This window comes from Colobus angolensis, unplaced genomic scaffold (assembly GCF_000951035.1).
Source record: "Colobus angolensis palliatus isolate OR3802 unplaced genomic scaffold, Cang.pa_1.0 Scaffold237, whole genome shotgun sequence".
Classification (NCBI taxonomy): domain Eukaryota; kingdom Metazoa; phylum Chordata; class Mammalia; order Primates; family Cercopithecidae; genus Colobus; species Colobus angolensis.
The window spans coordinates 1,874,734-1,895,742 of record NW_012115566.1 but is presented as its reverse complement, the minus strand read 5'-3'; the positions used below and the strand labels follow the sequence as shown (position 1 = coordinate 1,895,742).

At 40.8% G+C, this 21,009-nt stretch overlaps 1 protein-coding gene across 4 annotated transcripts in view; it reads right to left on the bottom strand.

Annotated features, from left to right (window-relative positions):
- Positions 1-7,279: 7,279 nt before the first annotated feature.
- The window catches only part of ZKSCAN4 (zinc finger with KRAB and SCAN domains 4), a 43,102-nt gene continuing 29,372 nt past the window's right edge, over positions 7,280-21,009 (bottom strand). Inside the window, exons 1-6 of one of the 4 annotated variants that reach the window (XM_011944903.1) lie at positions 18,540-18,663; positions 17,296-17,779; positions 15,237-15,384; positions 13,600-13,682; positions 12,525-12,648; positions 10,184-11,539 (exon numbers count right to left, since the gene is read on the bottom strand). In XM_011944903.1, the coding sequence (XP_011800293.1) occupies positions 10,680-11,539; positions 12,525-12,648; positions 13,600-13,682; positions 15,237-15,384; positions 17,296-17,718 (1,638 nt within the window). In that variant the 5' untranslated portion in view covers positions 17,719-17,779; positions 18,540-18,663 and the 3' untranslated portion in view covers positions 10,184-10,679. Of the gene's footprint in view, positions 11,540-12,524; positions 12,649-13,599; positions 13,683-15,236; positions 15,385-17,295; positions 18,034-18,539; positions 18,678-21,009 lie in introns of those variants that run through there. The other 3 variants (XM_011944902.1, XM_011944904.1, XM_011944905.1) reach the window with 3 other exon arrangements.

Genomic DNA, 21,009 nt, shown 5'->3' with positions numbered 1-21,009 from the left:
CCATGAACTTGTTGATGAAAAGAGTCAAACTCTCTAAAATATTTGAAGAGACTTATTCTGAGCCAAATGCGAGTGACCATGGCCTGTGACACAGCCCTCAAGGGGGTCCTGAGAACATGTGTCCAAGGTGGTCAGGGTACAGCTTGGTTTTATATATTTTAGGGAGGCATGAAACATCAATCAAATACATCTTTGGGAGGCCGAGACGGGCGGATCACAAGGTCAGGAGATCGAGACCATCCTGGCTAACACAGTGAAACCCCGTCTCTACTAAAAAAATAAAAAAACTAGCCGGGCGAGGTGGCGGGCGCCTGTAGTCCCAGCTACTCGGGAGGCTGAGGCAGGAGAATGGCGGGAACCCGGGAGGCGGAGCTTGCAGTGAGCTGAGATCCGGCCACTGCGCTCCAGCACGGGCGACAGAGCGAGAGAAAAAAAAAAAAAAAAAAAGAAATAGATTGGTTTGGTTCAGAAAGGCGGGATAACTCAAAGCATGGGCTTCCAGGCTATAGGTAAATTTAAACATTTTCTGGTTGACAGTTGGTTGAGTTTATCCGAAGACCTGGGATTAATGGAAAGGAATGTTTAGGCTAAGAGAAAGGATTGTGGAGATGAAGTTTTATTGTACAGAGGAATCTCTCAGGTAGCAGACTTCAGAGAGAGAGCAGGTTGTAAATGTTTCTTTTTTCTTGTTTCTCCACTAAATGAGTGGCCAAGGAAGTTGGATTTTTAAGTCAAAACCCTTAGCAACACTTTCCCATCAGAGGGAAAATAAATTACCTAATACTTAGCATCACCTAAAAACGCCACAAAATATCACCTTAAACTAAGATACTCATTTCTCCTTTTGCATCAGGAAAAAGTTTTACACATTTTAGGGAAGCCTAAGAAGAATTTTTGTGTCATAGTAGGTTTAAAGGATAAACTCCAGGATCATCTGACAGAAATGTTAAATATAATACCTTCCTATACCAAACAAATGGTATGGGAATTACTTATTAATGATGACATTAATCGTCTTGAGTGAGTTAAAATTCAAAAATTTAAATGTTAAGGTAGTCTCTTCTCTTTTTTTTTGTTATGTTTTAATACCACATGGTATAGTTAAAAAAAAAGGAGTGGACCAGGAGTTGGGACCCCTGGGATGGAGTCCATGCCTAATCAATTCTAGAGTTTGGACCTTAGATAAGTCACCTGGGTTGGGTTTCCTAGAAGGGGAGCCTAGGCATGGATTCAAGTCTAGGGAATTTATTGAGGCAAAATAAGCTGCAGAAAAAAAGCTGCAAGGCAGAGAGGGAAGCAAGATATGGAAGAGGAAACGGGCTGAGCAAGATGTGGTCTGAGCTTAAGTCTAGTTTAGTCTAATTTGGAAGAAGGATCTTTGGAACAAACCTTACCCTTGAGGCAATGGGCTAGCCTTTTGTACCTCAATCAGTGCCTTGTGGATTGAGGGCTTCCTGGAGATAATAGATTGTCTCCCTTTTCCAAGGACAATTCTTCAGAGAAGGTGAAGACTGTGAGCCAGTAGCAGCCAGTGCTCCTCATAATCAGGGAATGGGTGCACTGACCTTCCTGGCAAACGGAGAATGGGTGTACTGACTTGGAAAAGGGGACCTGGGCAGGATACCACTGGCATCCATCACAACACTTAACCTCTCAGGCCCCCGTTTCTTCACTTATCCTCCTATTTGCAGGATTGTTTTTGAAAAACAGCAGCTAGCAATTACAGTCCTATAAATAACAGGGATAAATCCTGAGAAATGTGCTGTTGTATGATTTTTGTCACTGTGCAAGCATCATAGAATGTACTTACACAACCTAGATGATATACCCCCTACACACGTAGGGTAGGTGGTATAGTCTGTTGCCCCTAGGCTGCAAACCTGTACAGCATGCTACTGTGTTGAATACAGCAGACATTTGTAGTACAATGCTGTATTTGTGTATCTAAACATAGAAAAATGTAGTAAAAATGCAGTATGAAAGATAAAACAGGCTGGGCGCGGTGGCTCAAGCCTGTAATCCCAGCACTTTGGGAGGCCGAGACGGGCGGATCACGAGGTCAGGAGATCGAGACCATCCTGGCTAACATGGTGAAACCCGTCTCTACTAAAAATACAAAAAACTAGCCGGACGACGTGGCGGGCGCCTGTAGTCCCAGCTACTTGGGAGGGTGAGGCAGGAGAATGGCGTGAACCCGGGAGGCGGAGCTTGCAGTGAGCTGAGATCCGGCCACCGCACTCCAGCCTGGGCGGCAGAGCGAGACTCCGTCTCAAAAAAAAAAAAAAAAAAAGAAAGATAAAACAGTATACCTGTATAGGACACCATGAATGCAGTCTGTAGGACTGGAAGTTGCTCAGGATGAGTCAGTGAGTGAGTGAAGAGTGAATGTGAAGACATTATACTACTATAGACTTTATAAACATTGTACACTTTGACTACACCAAATTTATTTTTAAATATTTGTTGACACCATCACTACAAACACATGAATAATGCATTGCGCTAAGCTGTTAAGATAGCTACAATGTCACTAGGTGACTGAAACGTTATGTGGCACATGACTATATGAAAGGACAATGCAATCTATAAAATGCTGCATCAAACAAATAGAAGGAGATATTACCAAGTTTGCATATAATATGCCAAGGTAAAAGGAGTATCTGACATACTGGTGAGAGAGTTTTAAGTTGACGTTTTTGTGAGACTTTTTCTTTTGCCTCATTTTTTTTTAAAAGTGTATTATAGACTGTACTCACATGGGTTTTAAAAGTAAATTAATATTAAAAAGTAAAGGTTTCTGTATTGAATGAAATTCTCCATTTTTTATATATGTCTCTACCCAACCTAATCATTTAATCATGCATAAATTCCATTTGTTCTGCAACAGTCTCTCAACTAATCCATCTAAATGTTCTTTGATCCTAACTTCTTTCCTTCCCTGCTCTTTCCACCCCGCCTCACTACCTCTATTCTGCTCTCAAAACATCTCCCTCAATTGTTTCTTTAGCTCTGTTTGAGAACTAACATTGAGTTTTAAAAATAACATTGTTGTGAATAAGGAGAGTTTTATTTCTTCCCTTGCTTATTTCCCTTTCTTGTCTTGATGCAGTGGCCAATCTCTCCTGGAAAATGTTGGGTAGAAATCATACTAATAGTCATCTTATTCCTGATTTTGAATGGATTCATCTAATGATTCATATCATATTGGTTGTGAGTTTCTGATAATTATCCTCCATAATATTAAGAACATTCCCATTTAGTCCTCATTTACTAAAAGTCTTTCTCACAAATGGGTATTGAATTTTATCAAATAATGTTTCTGCATATGTTAAAATGATGGTATAGTGTTTCCTCCTTTGATCTTAATGTGAATTAACAGATTTTCTGTTGTTAAAATATCAGTTTTTCGAGTTTGTTAACTATTCAAATTTTTCTATAGCCTAAGTTTTTGTTTGCCCTCTGATTTTTTTTTTTTTTTTTTTTTTTTTTTTTGGTGGAGGGACAGAAACTTGCTCTGTCACCCAGGCTGGAATGCAGTAGCATGATCTCAGCTCACTGCAACCTCAGCCTCCTGAGTGACTGGGAATACAGGTCTTTGCTACCATGCCTGGCTAATTTTTGTATTTTTTAGTAGAATTGGGGTTTCATCATGTTGGCCAGGTTGGCCTTGAACTCTTGGCCTCAAGTGATCCACCTGCCTCGGCCTCCCAAAGTGCTGGGATTACAGGTGTGAGCCACCCCACCTGGCCTGATCTATTGATTATTGGGAGAGGTTTGTTAATACTTTGCTGTGGGGAAAAGACTTGTCAGTTTCTCCTTGTATTATGTCAATTTTGCTTTGCATATTCTAAGGTTATGAGTTGAGGTATATAGAAGTTCAGGAATTGCATGTCTTCTTGACATGCAAATAAATCTTGAGGAATTATTCCTTTAATCATGATGTTTTTATCGCTAACAATGCTTGTGTGGTCTGATATTAATGTAACTAGGCCAAAATATTTTAGAGATTATTAGCCTCGTCTCTCTTTCTCATCCCTTTGCATTTAAAAAAAAGTATTTCCTTTGGACATCAAGTGCACAGAATTGTATTATTCATATTCCTTTATGTGATTCATAACACACTGATATCATTGGTCCATGTATTAGTCTATTCTCTCATTGCTCTAAAGAAATACCCGAGACTAGGTAATTTATAAAGAAAAGAGGTTTACTTGGCTCATGGTTCTGTATCCTGTACAGGAAGCATGATGCTGGCTCTGCTTGGCTTCTGGGGAGGCCTCAGGAAGCTTACACTTGTGGCGAAAGGCAAAAAGGGAGTGGGCATGTCACATAGCCAGAGCAGATGTAAGAAAGAGAGGGGGAAGATGCCACACACTTTTAAACAGCCCAGTCTCATGAGAATTCACTATTGCAAGGACAGAACCAGGGAGGATGATGCTAAACCATTCTTGAGAAACCCACCCTCATGATCCAGTCACCTCTCACTAGGACTTGCTGCCGATATTGGGGATTACAATTTAACATGACATTTCATGGGGACACAGATCCAAACCATGTCAGCCCATGAATGGCATGCTTTTGATTATTACTTTCTTAATTTAAGTAGTTATTTTAAATAATTAAATTAGCACTTTAACCTGCCATTCAAAACAAAAGACCTTGAAAACCACATATATATCTAATCATTTGGTACTCCTTATTTCAGCCACCTGACTTCTTCCAATTGAGGGAACATCATCCTGAATCCCAGTTTTATCATTTCTTGCTTTCCTTTTTTATATAAAATTTTATTGCATATATATGCATTCCTAAGCAGTATGTTTTTTTAATTGATTTTAATATCCTTTTACAATATTTTTATGTCCAAATCTTATCTTTTAACTATGAATCCCTTTCATCCATAGATATTTTTATGATTATTGATTTATTTCCACCACCTGATTTTATCATTCTATTTTTCATGATCTTTCTTTGATTTTTTGTTAGTTCCTGTCTTGTGTTGATTAATTTATATTTTCTTCTTTTCCCCCATTTACATGTTTGAAAAACATACATTTACACATGAGCATAAAGTGTCCATATACCCACCTAGCTTGTGAGATTATGAAACTAATCTCTTTCCCCGCCCTTCTCCATATTATACAAAACTTGGAATGCCTCCTATCAACCCCCTCCAATATTATATAACATTATTAATACTTTATTTCTTCTTGTTTTTAAGCTTTCCTTTACCCAAAGTGATCGTTATTATCGTTGTTGTTATTATTGGATTTTTATCATCAATGAATAATTAGGTTTCCATGTATACATTTTAACAAATTGGTTTTACTCACTGGGGCTTTCTTGAAGATTCGTTTTTCTTCTCACTGAAGCACATGTTTCAGTGGTTTGTATAGCAACTGCAAATTCTCTCAGGCTTTGTGTTAACATGTTTTTATTTAACCCTTACCCCTGAATGGTAGTTTCCATGTGTCTGCAGTAAGTTAGAGAGCCCTCATTAACTCAGTCTGCTCAGGTTGACAGTCATATTCTTCAACACTTTAAGTACTTCTTTTTAGACTTTTATTTTAGGTTCAGGGGTACATGCACAGGTTTGTTTTATAGGTAAATTGCAACAGAGTGAGACCCCCACCTCAAAAAAAAAAAAAAAAAAAAAAAACGCTGAGGTCAGAGAGGTAATGTGAAGCCAGACTGTGAAGAGCCTTGCCCACTTCTGTAAGGGCTTGGGCTGTTAATTTTGGTGAAAATGGAAACCATTGCAGGGTTTTGAGTGGAAGAATGATGTGTGTGATCCAACTTAGATTATGCAGGGATTTAAAAAGGGTTATTCTGACTGATATATTGAGAAGAAACTGTAGGGGGGACTTATTTGTAGGCTTCCATAGTAATAATCATGGGAGAGCAAGAGTGGCTCAGACCAGGACGGTAGCAGTGGAGGTGGTGAGAAATGATCAGCTTCTCAATCTACCTTAAAAGTGAGCTGCAAATCAAAACCTAGCAGGTAAAGATAGAGAGTAGCTCTCAAGCTCTTCCAAAGCAAAGACAACATCTTGTTCATCTTTATTTCCTTAGTGCCTGAGCATAGACATGACATAAGCAATTGGGGGTTGTTGAATGAATGGTTAGGAATATATAACTTGTTTAGAAATAGGGAAAGCCTAGTATTTCTGGAAGCAGATATGCAAATACTTTGGCTGTCAAGGAATCTTGATTTACTGAAATAATACAAAATAAAAAGTTGAGTCAGCCAATTTCCACATTCACTGATCTAAGAGGAACTCTTTTAGGTGCTGAGGTTACAATGAAAAGCCAGTCATATATCTCGTATATCTCATGTGTCCCTCGTATCTCTCAGCCCCTCAGCAGGCCTTGTATACCCTGTGCTATAAGTGGGTCTGTAAGGCTACAAACTCCATTTCCCAGGTTCCCAATGCTTATGGGCAGAACTGGTGGGAGAGAAAAAAAGGGAGAAAATTGTTAAAGGTTTTAATGCTTTAGTTAATTCCTGAAATGATAGTTGTTTTCTGACAGTTTGGAAATTATGCAGTCCATTGTCTTACTTAAGAATTCATTGAGAGGAAAGGAATGATCATATGGTTTATTACTTGTATACAAATAAGTTACATTAGGACTGCTTTCCTAGATCCCTGAAAACCTTGAAGTACCAACCTTAGAAATGGCAATAAAAACAGGAATTTGAAAAAATGTGCAGAGGTTTTTGGGTAATCTTCCAATTCAACAACATACACAAAACAGGCAGGAATATACCCCAATGTTCAACCATTAATTCAGAAAGGAGTCCAGGAAATCTTACTGCATTCAAATTCCAGGGTCATAGGTTGACATTGTAAATAGAAGGGGACCACAAATGCCAGAAACTAAGTAAGAAATCTGGGTAAATACAACAATGAAAGGATATTTCTATAATAAGGGAACATGATACATGTAAAAAAAAAAAGTTCACAAGAAAGTAGTCATGGAAAATATTCATCCCGAAAAACTTCTGTCATAGCAACTCCCTTTGAAATGTACAAAAGAGAAACTACTTACACAAAGCTGACTGAAAAATAAAGCTTCCTCATTTGAATCTATCAGACCCAATTTTGACTATCATGAGGAAAAACAAAAAATGGACTAAAACAGGTATTTAGAGAAAAGTAGATAAATTGAATTTACTTAGTGGTTAAAGTTCTTATGAATAAATTGAGGAAATGGTACCATATAGGTTTGGGAAATTATTCGAAGATAAGAAGACCAATACTGTCAAATAGTTACAGGACATTTTTAAAATATAGTCTTTATTATTAAATAATTATAATACCTTTATATGGAGGTTTCCATTAACAAAGTGTTCAATCTCAACTTCTCTACCAATTAGCAACATTTTCAGAGATTTTACATAGCACTTCTTATTTGTATAAGCAGATCCTCAGAATCCTGTGAAGTAAGTTGTCACTCCTACTTTTTTTTTTTTCACTAAAGGAAGAGGCAGAGAAAGTCTTTTGCAGAATTATATACATCTTTGCCAAAATTAAGAACAAATCCAAGAGTGCCATTCATCAAAAGCTTTTTTCATTATAACTATTCATTCTATCGAAGTAGAAAAAAATGCTATAACCAGTTACTATTCAAGCAAAGGGAGAAAAAAGAAAATAGAGGATTTCTGCACTGCTTCAGTTACAGAAATGAAATAGAATGGCAGACTAGTTACCACTAAAATTCCTAAAAACAATTTAAGAAAATATGAAAAGTGACATTTTATTATGTTTTATATACTGCTTATATCTTAACTAAATAGTTTATTTTACTGGATCTGATTTCATTGAAAAATAACTTTTTTGGCCATCCTTTTCAATAGGCTACAGATAAGCCCATTTTATAATTCAGCTATTTATAAACACATACCTCTGTTTTATACAAAAGTGGAGTATCTAAAAGACTGTAAGCAAAATAATTTTTACTTGATATTATATAATACACCAGATAAAGTTTCCTAGATAATATTTTGATTATGAAATATCATGACTCCCTAGTGCTTACTGAATAAAATTTAAACTTTTTGCTCTGGCACTGAAGGCCTCTACAATGTCCCTATCTCTTAAAATTTGCTTTATTTACTCAATTAGACAAAGTTGTTGTGAGTCCATTCAGTTTTCTAACATGTAAAGCTGTCCATATAATAATAACAGCTTGCACAGCTGAAAGTATCCTTTTCCTTCTCCGAATTTCTATAAGCCTCAGTTTACCACTCATAAGGCATTTATCATTGCACTGCCTTATTTGTGTGCAAGTCTTACCAACCTGATTGTACTAAAGGCCTAAACCCAAGTGTGTATATACACACACACACACAAATAGAGGCTTTATTTCTTCCCTTGTCTAGCATAGCAGACACTGAAAAGTACTTTTCAACAATTATTTTCCTCCTCTACAGAGAAGACTTTTAGGCTTGGAGGTGCAGGAGTGAAAGGAGGCACAGTGGTCCTTAGTTAATCTCAGGAAGTTATATTCATATAATACTTTCTGGTTTGTAAAAAGCTTTCACATGTATCTCTTCATGTAACATCAGAAACAAATACCACAGAAAAGTGAATAGAGTTGTCTGTAATGAGTTTGAGTATGTAAAATCAGAGCTATTAGCAAATATTTAGGAAAAGTAAAAATTAAAGGAGAAAAGGAAATGGCTAGCTTTGTGGAAATAACATAAATAAAGCTGATTTTAAAGAAATTAAAAGGCTAGAAAAGATTGAGTGGAGAAAGTCTACAGAACTTTGGAATGCTAAAGAAGTTTTAAATTAGACTGAAAAGAAGGAGATAATGAAGGCAATAAAAGATTGTAGGGAACTAATAAAGGGAGAGCTTTATGGTTTTGAAAGTCTCTGGTCAGCCTGTGGTATTTCAGAGCAGAAATCCAGAAAGGGTATTTGAGAATAGATAAGAACACTATGCTGGTGACTGAATAAAACATGGTCAGGTAATTCATCAGAAGCAGAATCCATTCATGAAAATTTGGCAATGCTGGAAGATGGTAATAGGCACTTGAGCACTTAGAAATCAGTCTTTAAGCACACAGGTGATTTGGGTGAAAACAGAAGATATCAAAAAATTCTTATTTCTTGTGAATAACTCACAGCATTGAGCCTTGACATCACATATCAACACTTTGGATATTGTGAAATCCTTTTCATCAGATACTTAGGATTCCCAATGTGCTTCTGAACAGACACATTTTCTTTTTGAGACAGAGTCTCATTCTGAAACCCAGGCTGGAGTGCAGTGGCACCATCTCGGCTCACTGTAACTTCAATCTCCCAGGTTCAAGCAATTCTCCTACCTTGGCCTCCCAAGTAGCAGGGATTACAGGCATGTGTCACCATGCCTGGCTAATTTTTATATTTTTTGAAGAGATGGGGTTTCACCATCTTGGCCAGGCTAGTCTCAAACTTCTGACTTCATGTGATCTGCCCACCTCAGCCTCCAAAAGTGCTGGGATTACAGGTGTAAGCCATGGCACCCAGCCTGAACAGATACATTTTCTCCTACCACTCAAGACGTGAGTTTCTCTCCTTGTAGGCTGCTTCTAACCTGACCTTCCTGTCCCCAATTGACAGGGCAGTTTTGAAACCATGAATAATAATTATAAATATTTGGTATGAATCTTCGGACCTGGAGAAAGTTTAAGCTTAGCTGGCATAAGCCTTGATGCACAGTCAGCTATGAACTGGGGAAGAGGGACACAGATGACGTCTTAGCACTTGGTTAGGCCCAAGATAACTAAAAGGTAAGAAACAAGATGGTAAGTCTTACAGAATGTCTTCAAAATTCATAATAATCATTTTGATCTAACTTGATAGGTTGATTTTTATTTACCTGAATGTGAAAGATTCCCCCTAAGGCGTAGCAAAATTAATGTAAACTAACATAATTAACATTGACTAAACAGTGGAGTTCTATGGATGGAGCAATCTCACAATGTCTTAATGATAAAGAAGCTGTTTAAGGCATTCTTGTCATCTGTACTATCATGGTAGAGAAATATGGATTCCCCCACCTCAATTCTGAAAACAGTATGTACATGGCAACAAATACACTAGACTGACCCAGAATCTAGAACCTCAGAGAAGAATACATAAACAAAAATGGCATAAGTTAGAAATTTCTCAGAAATACAGACAACATCAAATTTTTGGAGCTACAAAAGCCATTTTACTGGTACATTTAATAGATGTTTATTAGCACCTATCATGCAAGGCACAATGAAGAGTAAAAGACCTCATCGATCTGACCAATTTGTGAAAGATTCATTAGAGGCAAAATGAATGGTCAGAGCAGCAGCCCCCCAGATCAGAGCCATCCAACCAGATGTCCTAAAGTGCTAGCTGAGAGCAATTAACAAGTCCAGAAGGCCATTTAAATCCACTGGGTGAGAACAAACTATTTTAGGTCCTACAACTTCCAGACCACTCTCCCATGGCCTCCTATCAAATGACTTCTTCTTCCAATCACTTTCTAGAATGTAGAAGATAACTCATCATCTCAGCCAGACTACATTTTCCCATATCCAATGATGTATAGTGGTAAATAAAGCCCTGGTCCACAACTTCTGTAACCATTAAGGGTTCCAAGGTGGCTTCAGTTCAGTGACAAATGAGCACCAATGTTGGCATGAATACTATGGGTCACTGTGAAATAATTTTTTTCCCTACATGGCTTCTCTGATGTTGAACAAGGTATGAAGTTCGAGTGAAACCTTTTCCACATGTATCACACTGATAGGGTTTCTCACCAGTGTGGATTTTTTGATGTTCAATAAGACTTCTATTCCGGGTGAAACTTCTCTCACACTCATTACATTTATAAGACATGGGAGCCTCAATATTTTCCCACTGGCTTTCCATCCTACCCTGACTTTCCCAGGACTCCCCATGCTCAGGATTCTGAACATTTTTATCACCATGAATCCTCTGATGTCTCAAGAGATGTGAATTCCGCCTAAAGGTTTTGCCACACATATTGCACTGGTATGGCTTCTCCCCAGTATGAATTTTGTGATGTTCAAGGAGGCTGCAGCTTTGACTGAAGGTCTTCCCACAGTCATCACACTCATAGGGTTTCTCCCCAGTGTGGGTTCTCTGGTGTTTGATAAGATTTGAGCTGTGACTGAAGACCTTACCACATTCTTCACACTCATATGGTTTCTCACCAGTGTGAACTCTCTGATGAATCACAAGGGCAGAGCTCCCAATGAAGGTCTTCCCACAGTCTTCACATTCATATGGTTTCTCGCCAGTGTGGATTCTCCTGTGTTTAGTCAGGCCTGAACTTTGAGCAAAACTCTTTCCACATTCATGGCAATAATGTCGCTTACTCCCTACAGCATTTTTCTGCTTTCTTTGTAACCTGCTCTCCTGTTCACCAGCTTCTGCACATGTAGGATTCTGGGGAATGTCTTCCCTCAGGTGGCATATCTTCCCATGCTCCTTTTTTGAAAGTTTCCTGACTGGAGGCAAGTCCCTGCTCTCAGTCTGTATTTCACCACCTGAAACAACAAATGGCCAGCAACTGTGGGTTATGCCCTGCCATGGGAGGAAAGCTCTGTGATGAGTACCAGGGAAGCAAGAATTACAGAAGTCTATATATGCCCAGGATGAGGATTTAAGTACTAGAAAAAGGATGGGAATAAAAGGGGAGAACAGGGGTGCTGGGGAGGAGGGAGACCTAAGAATGAGAATGGGGCCACTGGAAGGGTTCAAACTGGGAATGGAGGGAAAGTGGTGAGGACCCAGGACTATGCAGGGGACATATGTGGTGGTTCTAAGCTCTAAGAATAGTAAGGCAGGGCCATGCACCTAGGATTAGATTTTGAAAGGGCTGAGCAGAGGGTGATAGTAACAGGGCAAGTGTAAGGATTTTTGAAGCATCTGCAAGAAATGGCAAAAGCAAAGACTAGAAATTGGTGATGGATCAATGACATGGGCCGTCGTCTCTAACTGTGCCCCAGGCAGAGGCAAAGTTCTCAAACAGAGCTGACACTGGCACTAGGAGTTCTGAATTAGAGTCCCTACTATGCCACCAATAAGCTATGAAATTTCAAACAATTGAGGTAATTTACGCCTCTGTACCCTCAACCCTAAGGTCAGGGTCTGTAGTTGATGTCTAAGGTTGCTTCTGGCTCTCACATTCTGAATCCATGGCTCATTTCCTGAAGAGGCCCCCCAGCTTTCCTCTTCAGTCAGGGATAGGAACAAGAGGACATCAACATTTACTGAGCATCTCCTATGAGCCAGACCTGTACTAGGAGTTGTGTCAATTTCACCCCACTTATCCTAACTAGAACACTGGCATGGCAGAGGAGAAAGCAAGGTCAGAAGGAGTAAGAAGCTAGTAGTCAGTAACAGGCTTTCAGGGATGGTGATTCTGAATCCAAACATAATGGGGACTCAACAGCTTCTAACAGCCCAATAGGTTCTAATACACAAAAGAATGCCAAGCAATCTTAAGACAAATTAGTGTCTCAGTCTTACCAAGGGAGACCAGGTTGCTATGGTTCTCCTGCTTTTCATCTCTGTAGATGTTCACCTGAGATGAATCCAGCTGTGTCCACCCAGGAGAGAGGGTCAGAGCCACATCTTCCATTTTCAGCAACCCCTAAAACAATAGGTAGTCCTAACTAGCTCCTCTTGCCTAAAATTACTCTCAAAGCAAAGAATGAACATCACCTTTAAAGAGCAAGTGTGGCACACCTACACCGATTTAGCTTTATCTCTAATAACGTCTTTACCAAAAACACCTGCCAAATGAAAGAACTATTACACACATTTTAAAATAAGTACTTTCAATAAATATCGAAACAGTCCAGAAAGTGAAAAGGTTTGGAAAACAAGGGTCAATGCAGCAAAAGGAATGGAACTATGTCGAAAATTTTCAAAAGATTTGCAGTATGCTTTGGCAAAGTGAGGGTAGAGGTTCATTTACATTAATAGTTTTAAAAATACAATGAAATCTAGGACTGAAGGGAGAAAAATTAGGGGAAAAAAGGATACTACAGAGCCTCAAACACTGAGATCTTCAAGCAGGACATGCAAGGCTGCATAGTAAATTGAAATCTAGGTTGAGAAAAGATTGTTCATATTGTAATATAAATAACTTTAAGAGACTATGCCTTATCTGACCTTTCAGGTATAAGTTCTTTGAGGGCAAGGGCCAGGCCTTTATATCCCTCACCAACAGCATAGCTTATATATTTTAAAAAGCAAAACAGAATGATCATCCCAACAAAACCTTCAGTTTGCTTTTCCGGAGCTGCCCTTGTTGAAGAAAAATCACATTGAGGAAGAGGCTGACCTAAGAAATGTAGTAGGAAAGATCTGAGAAGCACAAATAACATTCCAAGGTTATTGTGAAACAGGAAAATCCTCTTAGGTGGGCACCAAAATGAAGGCAGACAATAATAGGCAACTTTGGGATAGATGAGAAAACTCAAATCCATACAGATCTAGGATAGGGGTGGGGTAGGACCGGGAAGGGAGGAACCTAATGCGGAGCCCAACAGTAGTGAAAGGTATGGGGTGCTGGGGAGGGAGAGGAGCTCCAGCTCACCTGGGACCCTGGAGTGAGCCTGGAAGCTACCATTGCATCTTCTCTGCAGCACCCTCCCTGGGCAAGCCCAGGAACCTGGAGAACTAAGAAGGAAAGAAGCTCTGGATGAGAACTACCCTAGTATTCAGCCTCCCCGCCTTGAAAAATCCAAGTTCAAAAACTGGGGCAGTAAGTTCTTGCCAATAAGTTTATACAGAATGTGTTCCTTCCAAAAATGCCTGATTCCCACCAGCTCCAACCCTAGGGCCGAAAGAAATCTGGTGTGCTGTGCAGATATACAAAAACCACGTGCAGAATCCTTGGTAGGAGTGGTGAAATGAAAGCAACATAACAAAGCTTTCCATTTGAAGACCTTCGGGTTTTGAATTTTGCTAGGAGACGGGGAGTAAAGAGGGTTTTTCGTTTTTGTTTTGGTTAAAATGTCTTTAGTAGACATTAGGATACTTTCTACTTCAGGTATGAAAAACTAGGAGGAGGCCAGGCACAGTGGCTCATCCCTGTAATCCCAGCACTTTGGGAGGCTGAGACAGGTGGGTTGCCCGAGTTCTGGAGATCGACACCATCCTAGGCAACCTGGAGAAACCCGTCTGAACAAAAATTACAAAAAACTGGTGGGTGTAGTGGCATGGGCCTGCGGTCCCAGCTACTCAGGAGGCTGAGGTGGGAGGATTGCTTGAGCCTGGGAGACAGGATGCAGTGAGCCAAGGTCTCACCACTGCACTCCAGCCTGGGTAACACAGTGAGACCCCCATCTCAAAAAAAAAAGAAAAGAAAAGAAAAGAAAAAGGAAAAACTAGGAGGAGTCAAATAAGGCTTGGTCCAGAAAGGAGGAAATGGAAGACTGCTTAAATAGAACTTGCTCAGACTCAAAAGAGAATTAGAAGAAACCTTAGGTTTCCCTACAATAAGTCAATTTGCAAGGGGCAGAAAACAAGTTGGTTTAGGCAAGGAACTCTGCTGAGAAATGGAACTCTGCTGAGAAATAAAGATTTGCATGTTGGATGGCATGTCCAAGTGTTGTATGTCTTAGGAATCAGCCCAGATATTCACAGCACGTGAGGAACAGCATGGAACACACAGCTGCTTCCTGTTAAGTGATTTTCACTCTTCTAGTTATAGACTTTACAGGGGTTAGATTTACACTCTTCTATTTGCAGTAGTCCTACTATCTCTGGAATGTTCTGGCTGGCTTTACAAATTCTGCCTTATTTTCTTCATAGCACTTACCAATATCGAAAATTATATTATTATTTGCTATCCTCCCTGCTAGAATAGAATGTAAGCTCCATCAAAGCAAGAATTCTGTCTTATTGGTGGCTCTCTCCCCAGTACCTACAACACTGGCTACCACAGATGAGGGCTCCCTAAATGTATCTTTAATGAATGGAGATCACCATGTTGTTTAAAAAACTGATTATTTCTAGACATCAATTTTAATAAAATAGGATTTACTATGTCCTAGTTTGGTTAGGAAAGTTTTTCACTATTGTTTGAAATTTCTCTTTTACACTCAGTCTTAAAATACAGTCTCTCTGTAAAGAGCATATAAAGTAACTGTAAATGGATCTTTTGAGTGATCCTTAAATGAAATTGGATGAAGTCTATAGCATTCATACAACCCAGAAGAGAATACTCACCTCTGTCTTGTAAGGGCTGGGATCCGAGAGATTCATGCTTGAACAGAGCCTTCACTGGCTGACACTGGTTACTTTGAGACCCTTGAGTTTGTGTCAACAGTGCCATCTTGCAACAGAGCATTTCTTGCCCTTGGTCACCAACTGGAACCTAGAAGTCATTATTTTTAGTTATCTACCCAACATTTCTATGTTTTCCATGTGCAAGTGATTTCTATTTTCTAGGCACTTTCTGAAAGCCTTATGATTTTAACACAATTCATATAGATAACAACCCTACGAGCTATTATTTTGGATTTTTGTGATAAGTTGCTGAAAACAGAGATGTGGCCCTGATCCTCTCTCTTGAGTGGACAGCATTTTTATTGTTGTTGTTGTGTCTTTTTTTTTTTTAGATGGAATTTCACTCTTGTTGCCCAGGCTAGAATGTAATGGCATGATCTCACCTCACCACAACCTCCACTTCCAGGGTTCAAGCAATTCTCCTGCCTCAGCCTCCCTAGTAGTTGGGATTACAGGCATGTGCCACCACATCCAGCTACTTGTTGTATTTTTAGTAGAGATGGGGTTTCTCCATGTTGTTCAGGCTGGAATGTAATGGCATGATCTCGCCTCACCGCAACCTCCGCCTCCGGGGTTCAAGTGATACTCCTGCCTCAGCCTCCCTAGTAGCTGGGATTACAGGCATGTGCCACCACACCCAGCTACTTTTTGTATTTTTAGCAGAGATGGGGGTTTCTCCATGTTGGTCAGGCTGGTTTTGAACTCCCGATCTCAGGTGATCCGTCTGCCTCAGCATCCCAAAGTGCTAGGATTACAGGCATGAGCCACTGTGCCCAGCCAAAGGTGGACAGTGTTTAAGCAGCTTGCCCTTGTCACGCAGCCTGGGCAAGGTGCTTTTAAGCAAGCTGCTTAAATAAGTGGCAATGCTAGGATGGGAGCTCAGACAGAATGACTCCAGATCCCATGTCCTTACCATTACTCTAGGCTCCCTCATATACATCTGTGTGTTTACGAAAACCCTTTGGACACTGGTGCTAAATTCTCAAAGAATACTAATATATTTTCTAATCTGAAAAATGAGGATAATAATTTCTACTTTATGGGGTTTTGGAGACCAGTAAATAAGATCACAGTATGTGAAATCACCTAACACAGGGCCTGGCACATAGTTATGTCCTCATTAAAAGCAGGTTTCCTCCAGACATTTATAGCTAAATTACAGTTTTCAAGTTACTGTCTCATGTGCAGCTCAGAATTTCCCACATCTTTTATGAAGAATGAAGCTAAGAGATTTATAATGACTTCCCACTGCTACACGGCTCGGGTGCAATAGACCTAAGTCAAGAACCTCGGTATCCAGCTCACCAGTTAGAAGGCTTTGGCCACACAGGTCCTCTGAGGGTGTGTGCACAGGGACACAGGACAATGCGAAGAGGAAATAGTCCCCATAAAACAGGGAAGAAAATGGAGGTAAAAATCGGCCCACTTTCTACCAGAGGTTCATAACCAGTGGTCCACGGACTTTCTCCCAAGTGGTCCATGAACTTAGACAGGACAAAAACTAATCTTATTTTTACTGGTCTTTAAAAGAGAGTTAACATTTCCTTCAACTATGAATGGAAGCAACAAATCAAGGTAGCATAAGCAGTACCCAGGACTTTGTCACCAATAGAACCTGCACATGTTTTCACATCACATTACAACCAGGCAAATAGATGCTTATCACCATTCTGAAATTGTCAATTATAAGCCCTGTTCCTAGGTCTTATTATTTCGTGCACTAAGAAAAATCCACATATATTACTTTAATACAAATTTAATTATTTGCTAACTGTATGTCATTATGGTGTGTTCTTTTGTAATCCTTTATAGTTTCTTTATATATTTAAAAATATAATTCTGAGAAGGAGTCCAGGGACTTCACCTTACTGCCAAGGAGGTTCACAGTACAAAAAGAGATGGAGAACTCCTGGATCTTAAAGGAATGCCCCTCACTCCGATCTGGGATTTCAGGAGGAAACAGACCACAGCGCTCAGATACTAAACCTGTTCTTTCTACCTGCGGCGCCGGTTCATCCAGCTGCCTCTCCAAATACTCCAGTAGCACCACCACCTCCTCCCCGCTCTCTGGATGCTGCTCCCGCACCCAGCTCTGCAGATTCCCAGGCAGGATGGTCAGGAACTGCTCCAGCACCAGCAGCTCCAGGATCTGCTCTTTGCTGTGCATCTCAGGCTGCAGCCATTGTCGGCAGAGGTCTCGGAGCCGGCTCAGCGCCTCGCGGGGGCCCGCAGCCTCCGGGTAGCGGAAGCCTCGGAAGCGCTGGCGGGAGCGTTCGGGGCCCCGAGCAGGGCTGTAGGATGCGCTCACCTCCGCCGTCAAGGCGGAGGCTTCCTCCTTCTCCACCTTCACGGTCAGAAGCCCCGTCTGGTCTTCTGCAGACTGGGCGTCCAGGGCTGCGTTTTTTCTCGGTTCTCTAGCCATGCTGACCCAAGGCAGTACTCGGGTCTCACTCTAGTTGCGACCTGTATTTCTTCAGAGGATTCTGGAAAGGTGGTAAATTGTCCAGTAAAACTGCAAGTGGTCCCCCTCCTCTCATGCCCAGAGGCCCAGGAAACTCCTGAGGCGCAGCTGCACAGATCTCTCTTATAGTCCGTGCCCTTGCAGGGTCGTCCTCTGCACTCCACTCTGAATCCCACAGTAAGTATCCCCAAAGGATGTCTTTGGGCGTGAAAGTGATCACTCTCCAGACATAGGAGGGAAATTGAGGCTGGAGCACAGGAAGCCTCGCTGAGAACTAAGGCAACTTCCTGGGCTCTCTAGGAAGCTTCTCTCAGTGGTTGTCTCCGAGTTAACTCTTTAGCTACCCTATCCTTACCACCACACAAGGAAAGGCAGTTAAGGGAAAGAGAAGCAAAGGATGACATACACTGAATCATAAGAAATAGGACTGAGTCTTTAAATCCTGGAAGGATGCCGCTGTGGCTCATATTTCTTTCCTATGTAAAGCTTGCTTAAGCAGCTGGCATAAAATTAACACTAAAATTGAGCTGGAAAGCAGGGGTTCCCCAGAGCCCTAAAAACTCTGGCAAGAGGACCAGAAACATCAAAGCAGCGGAACACATCACCAGGCACTTGCCTGGAGTGAGCAGTGGCTGCCCTTGGTCCTTCCCCACTCACCTCCTTAATCTGTCACTTTTTTTCCTCCTCATTAAGGTCAAACTACTTGAAAGAAAGCCCCCCACCCCGACTGTAGCCCTCACCTCCCACTAATCCTTAATACACTGTCCCACTCCCCCACTCACCACTTTGCACATTCTCTGGCAATCAGGCTTATGCTGTTTCTCTGGCAATCAGGCTTATGCTGCTCGCCACCTTCAGAAACTCTCTAGTCTCTGGCTTCAGGGATCCCATTCTCTTCCGCTTTCTTCCTTCCTGTTTCTTCCCAGCCCCCATTCACAGTCAAGCACAGTGGCTAGATACACAGGTAGCCAGGTTACCTGTGTAATCCTGGCTTTAACACTAACTGGCTGGGTGAGCTTGGTAAATTATTTACCCTCCCTGTGCCCGACTTTTCCAATCTGTAAATAGGGAAAGTAATAGTAGATAGGGATGTTACAGGCATTAGTAGGGATTAGATAATATTGAGAGCACTCTTGTGTAAACTGCTTAGAACAATGCCTGGCATGTGATAAACTAGGCCTATCCTATAATAGGAGAGAGCCTTGAGAATTCTTTGAACTAGATGGGACTCGATTTTAAGCCGTAATTGACTGTAAGTTATTTGGCTGGACACTTCAGTAAGCCCCTTTCTGCCCAGTGGAATGGAGAGGCTACAAAATGCAAGTTCAGTAATTTATTAGGGGAAAAAATACCATGTCAGTACTTCCCTGAGTTTTTCTTTCTCTGCCTATGCCTCTATGTTCCAAGGATTAGGAAGGGAAAGAATTTAAGAAAATGAGAGGTCCCAAAGACTGTTGCAAATGAAAACTGCTACAAAATATCTTTCTCTTGATGAGCTACCACAGAAGGTAGAGGCGTATCCTTATAAGTGAACTTGAATATAAGTAAGTTTCTAGATCCTAATATTTACAGAAACAAGTTAAGTTAGCAGTTTTCACATTCTGTGTCACAGAAAATCACTGGGGAGCTTTTAAAACATCCTGATACCTAGACTGCAACCAGAATCAATTAAATCAGAGTGTCACAGGATGGGACTCAGGCATGAATAACATCTTTTTGTTGTTTTTGTTTGTTTTGCGACAGAGTCTTGCTGTGTCACCCAGAGATGGAGTGCAGTGGCACAATCTTGGCTCACTGCAACCTCTGCTTCCTGGGTTCAAGTGATTCTAGTGCCCCAGCCACCCAAATAACTGGGATTACAGACATGCATCACCATGCTGGTCTCAAACTCCTGGCCTCAAGTGATCCACGCACCTCAGCCTCCCAAAGTGCTGGGATTACAGGTATGAGCCACCATGCCTGGCCAACTTTCCTAGGTGATTCCAACATGCAGGTGAGTTTGAGAGTTAAGGAATTAAATGACACTTTAAAAAATCAATCAGCCAAATCCAGCATGTGGGATATTCTATAGAACAGAATGATGCAGGACAAGTGAGCCCCAAAATTAGGGCTTAGCTCAAGAGGGTGCTTTGCTTTGCCCAGGGAAGAGTTCAAGGGCAAGCCAGTGGTATGAGGCAACAACTTTTATTGAAGTGTCAGTGTATAGCAGCAGCAGAGGTACTGCTCCTTACAGAGCAGGGCTACCCCCTAGGCAGTGTGCCCAGAGTAGCAGCTCAGAAGCAGTTCTGCAGTTACATTTATAGCTACATTAAATTATATGCAAATTAAGCATCCGATTATGCAGAAATTTATAGAAAAGGGGTGTTAACTTCTGAGACACCTGGTCATTGCCATGGAAAGGGGCGACAACGTCCCTGTGTTGCCATGGCAATGGTAAACTGACATTGCACATTGGTGGGTGTGTCTTGTGGAGAGGTGATTTTGCCTCTTCCCTCTTAGCTAGTCCTCAATTTGGTCAGGTGTTGCAGCCCCACTTCTGGAGTTGAATTCTGCCTCCTACCTCATTCCTCCCTCAGAGATTAGATATGCCTTCTTAATTTTAAGCAGGCTGCAGAAGACAGTGGTCCATCTTCTGTAACTGCTTCCTGCTTAGTTTATGGGTATAGGCCCTGCCTAGCACTGGAAGAGTACAAATCTCTGGATACCATATCTAAGGGCAGGATGCTTTTATTTTCTGGGTCAGTAGATGGGATGCGTTGGAAGCCTTTTGACAGCGTTTTCTTTATCTGGAACTGTTGTAATTTAGAAGACACAGATTTTATAAAGAGGTTAAACAAGCAAGGGCCAAAGATTAGTAATAACAAGATGGCTATTAAAGGTCCTGGGAGAGATAAAAACTAGGTGAGACTTTGAACGGCACTTTTGATAATTGACCAGATATAGTTGGAGTCAGTGCCCTGATTATAGATATGTAACCAGGTAGCTTGCTTATAGATCTTGTGAAAGTTAAACTCAACCTGTTCAGAGTTGTTAATACATGTGCAGCAGGTTTTATTAATAACTGCACAGACTACATCTTGTTTGGCTAGTAAATAATCTATACACTGGGGCTGGCAAGTCAGGGGCTCTTCTCTGGGCATTCCAGATACCCATCTTGTGACACTTTTTCAGGATGGGTAACCCTGAAGGGTCAGGTTACTTAAAGCATTTGCTAATAATTGCACTTTTGGCTATTGTTAAACCTCTTTTGCC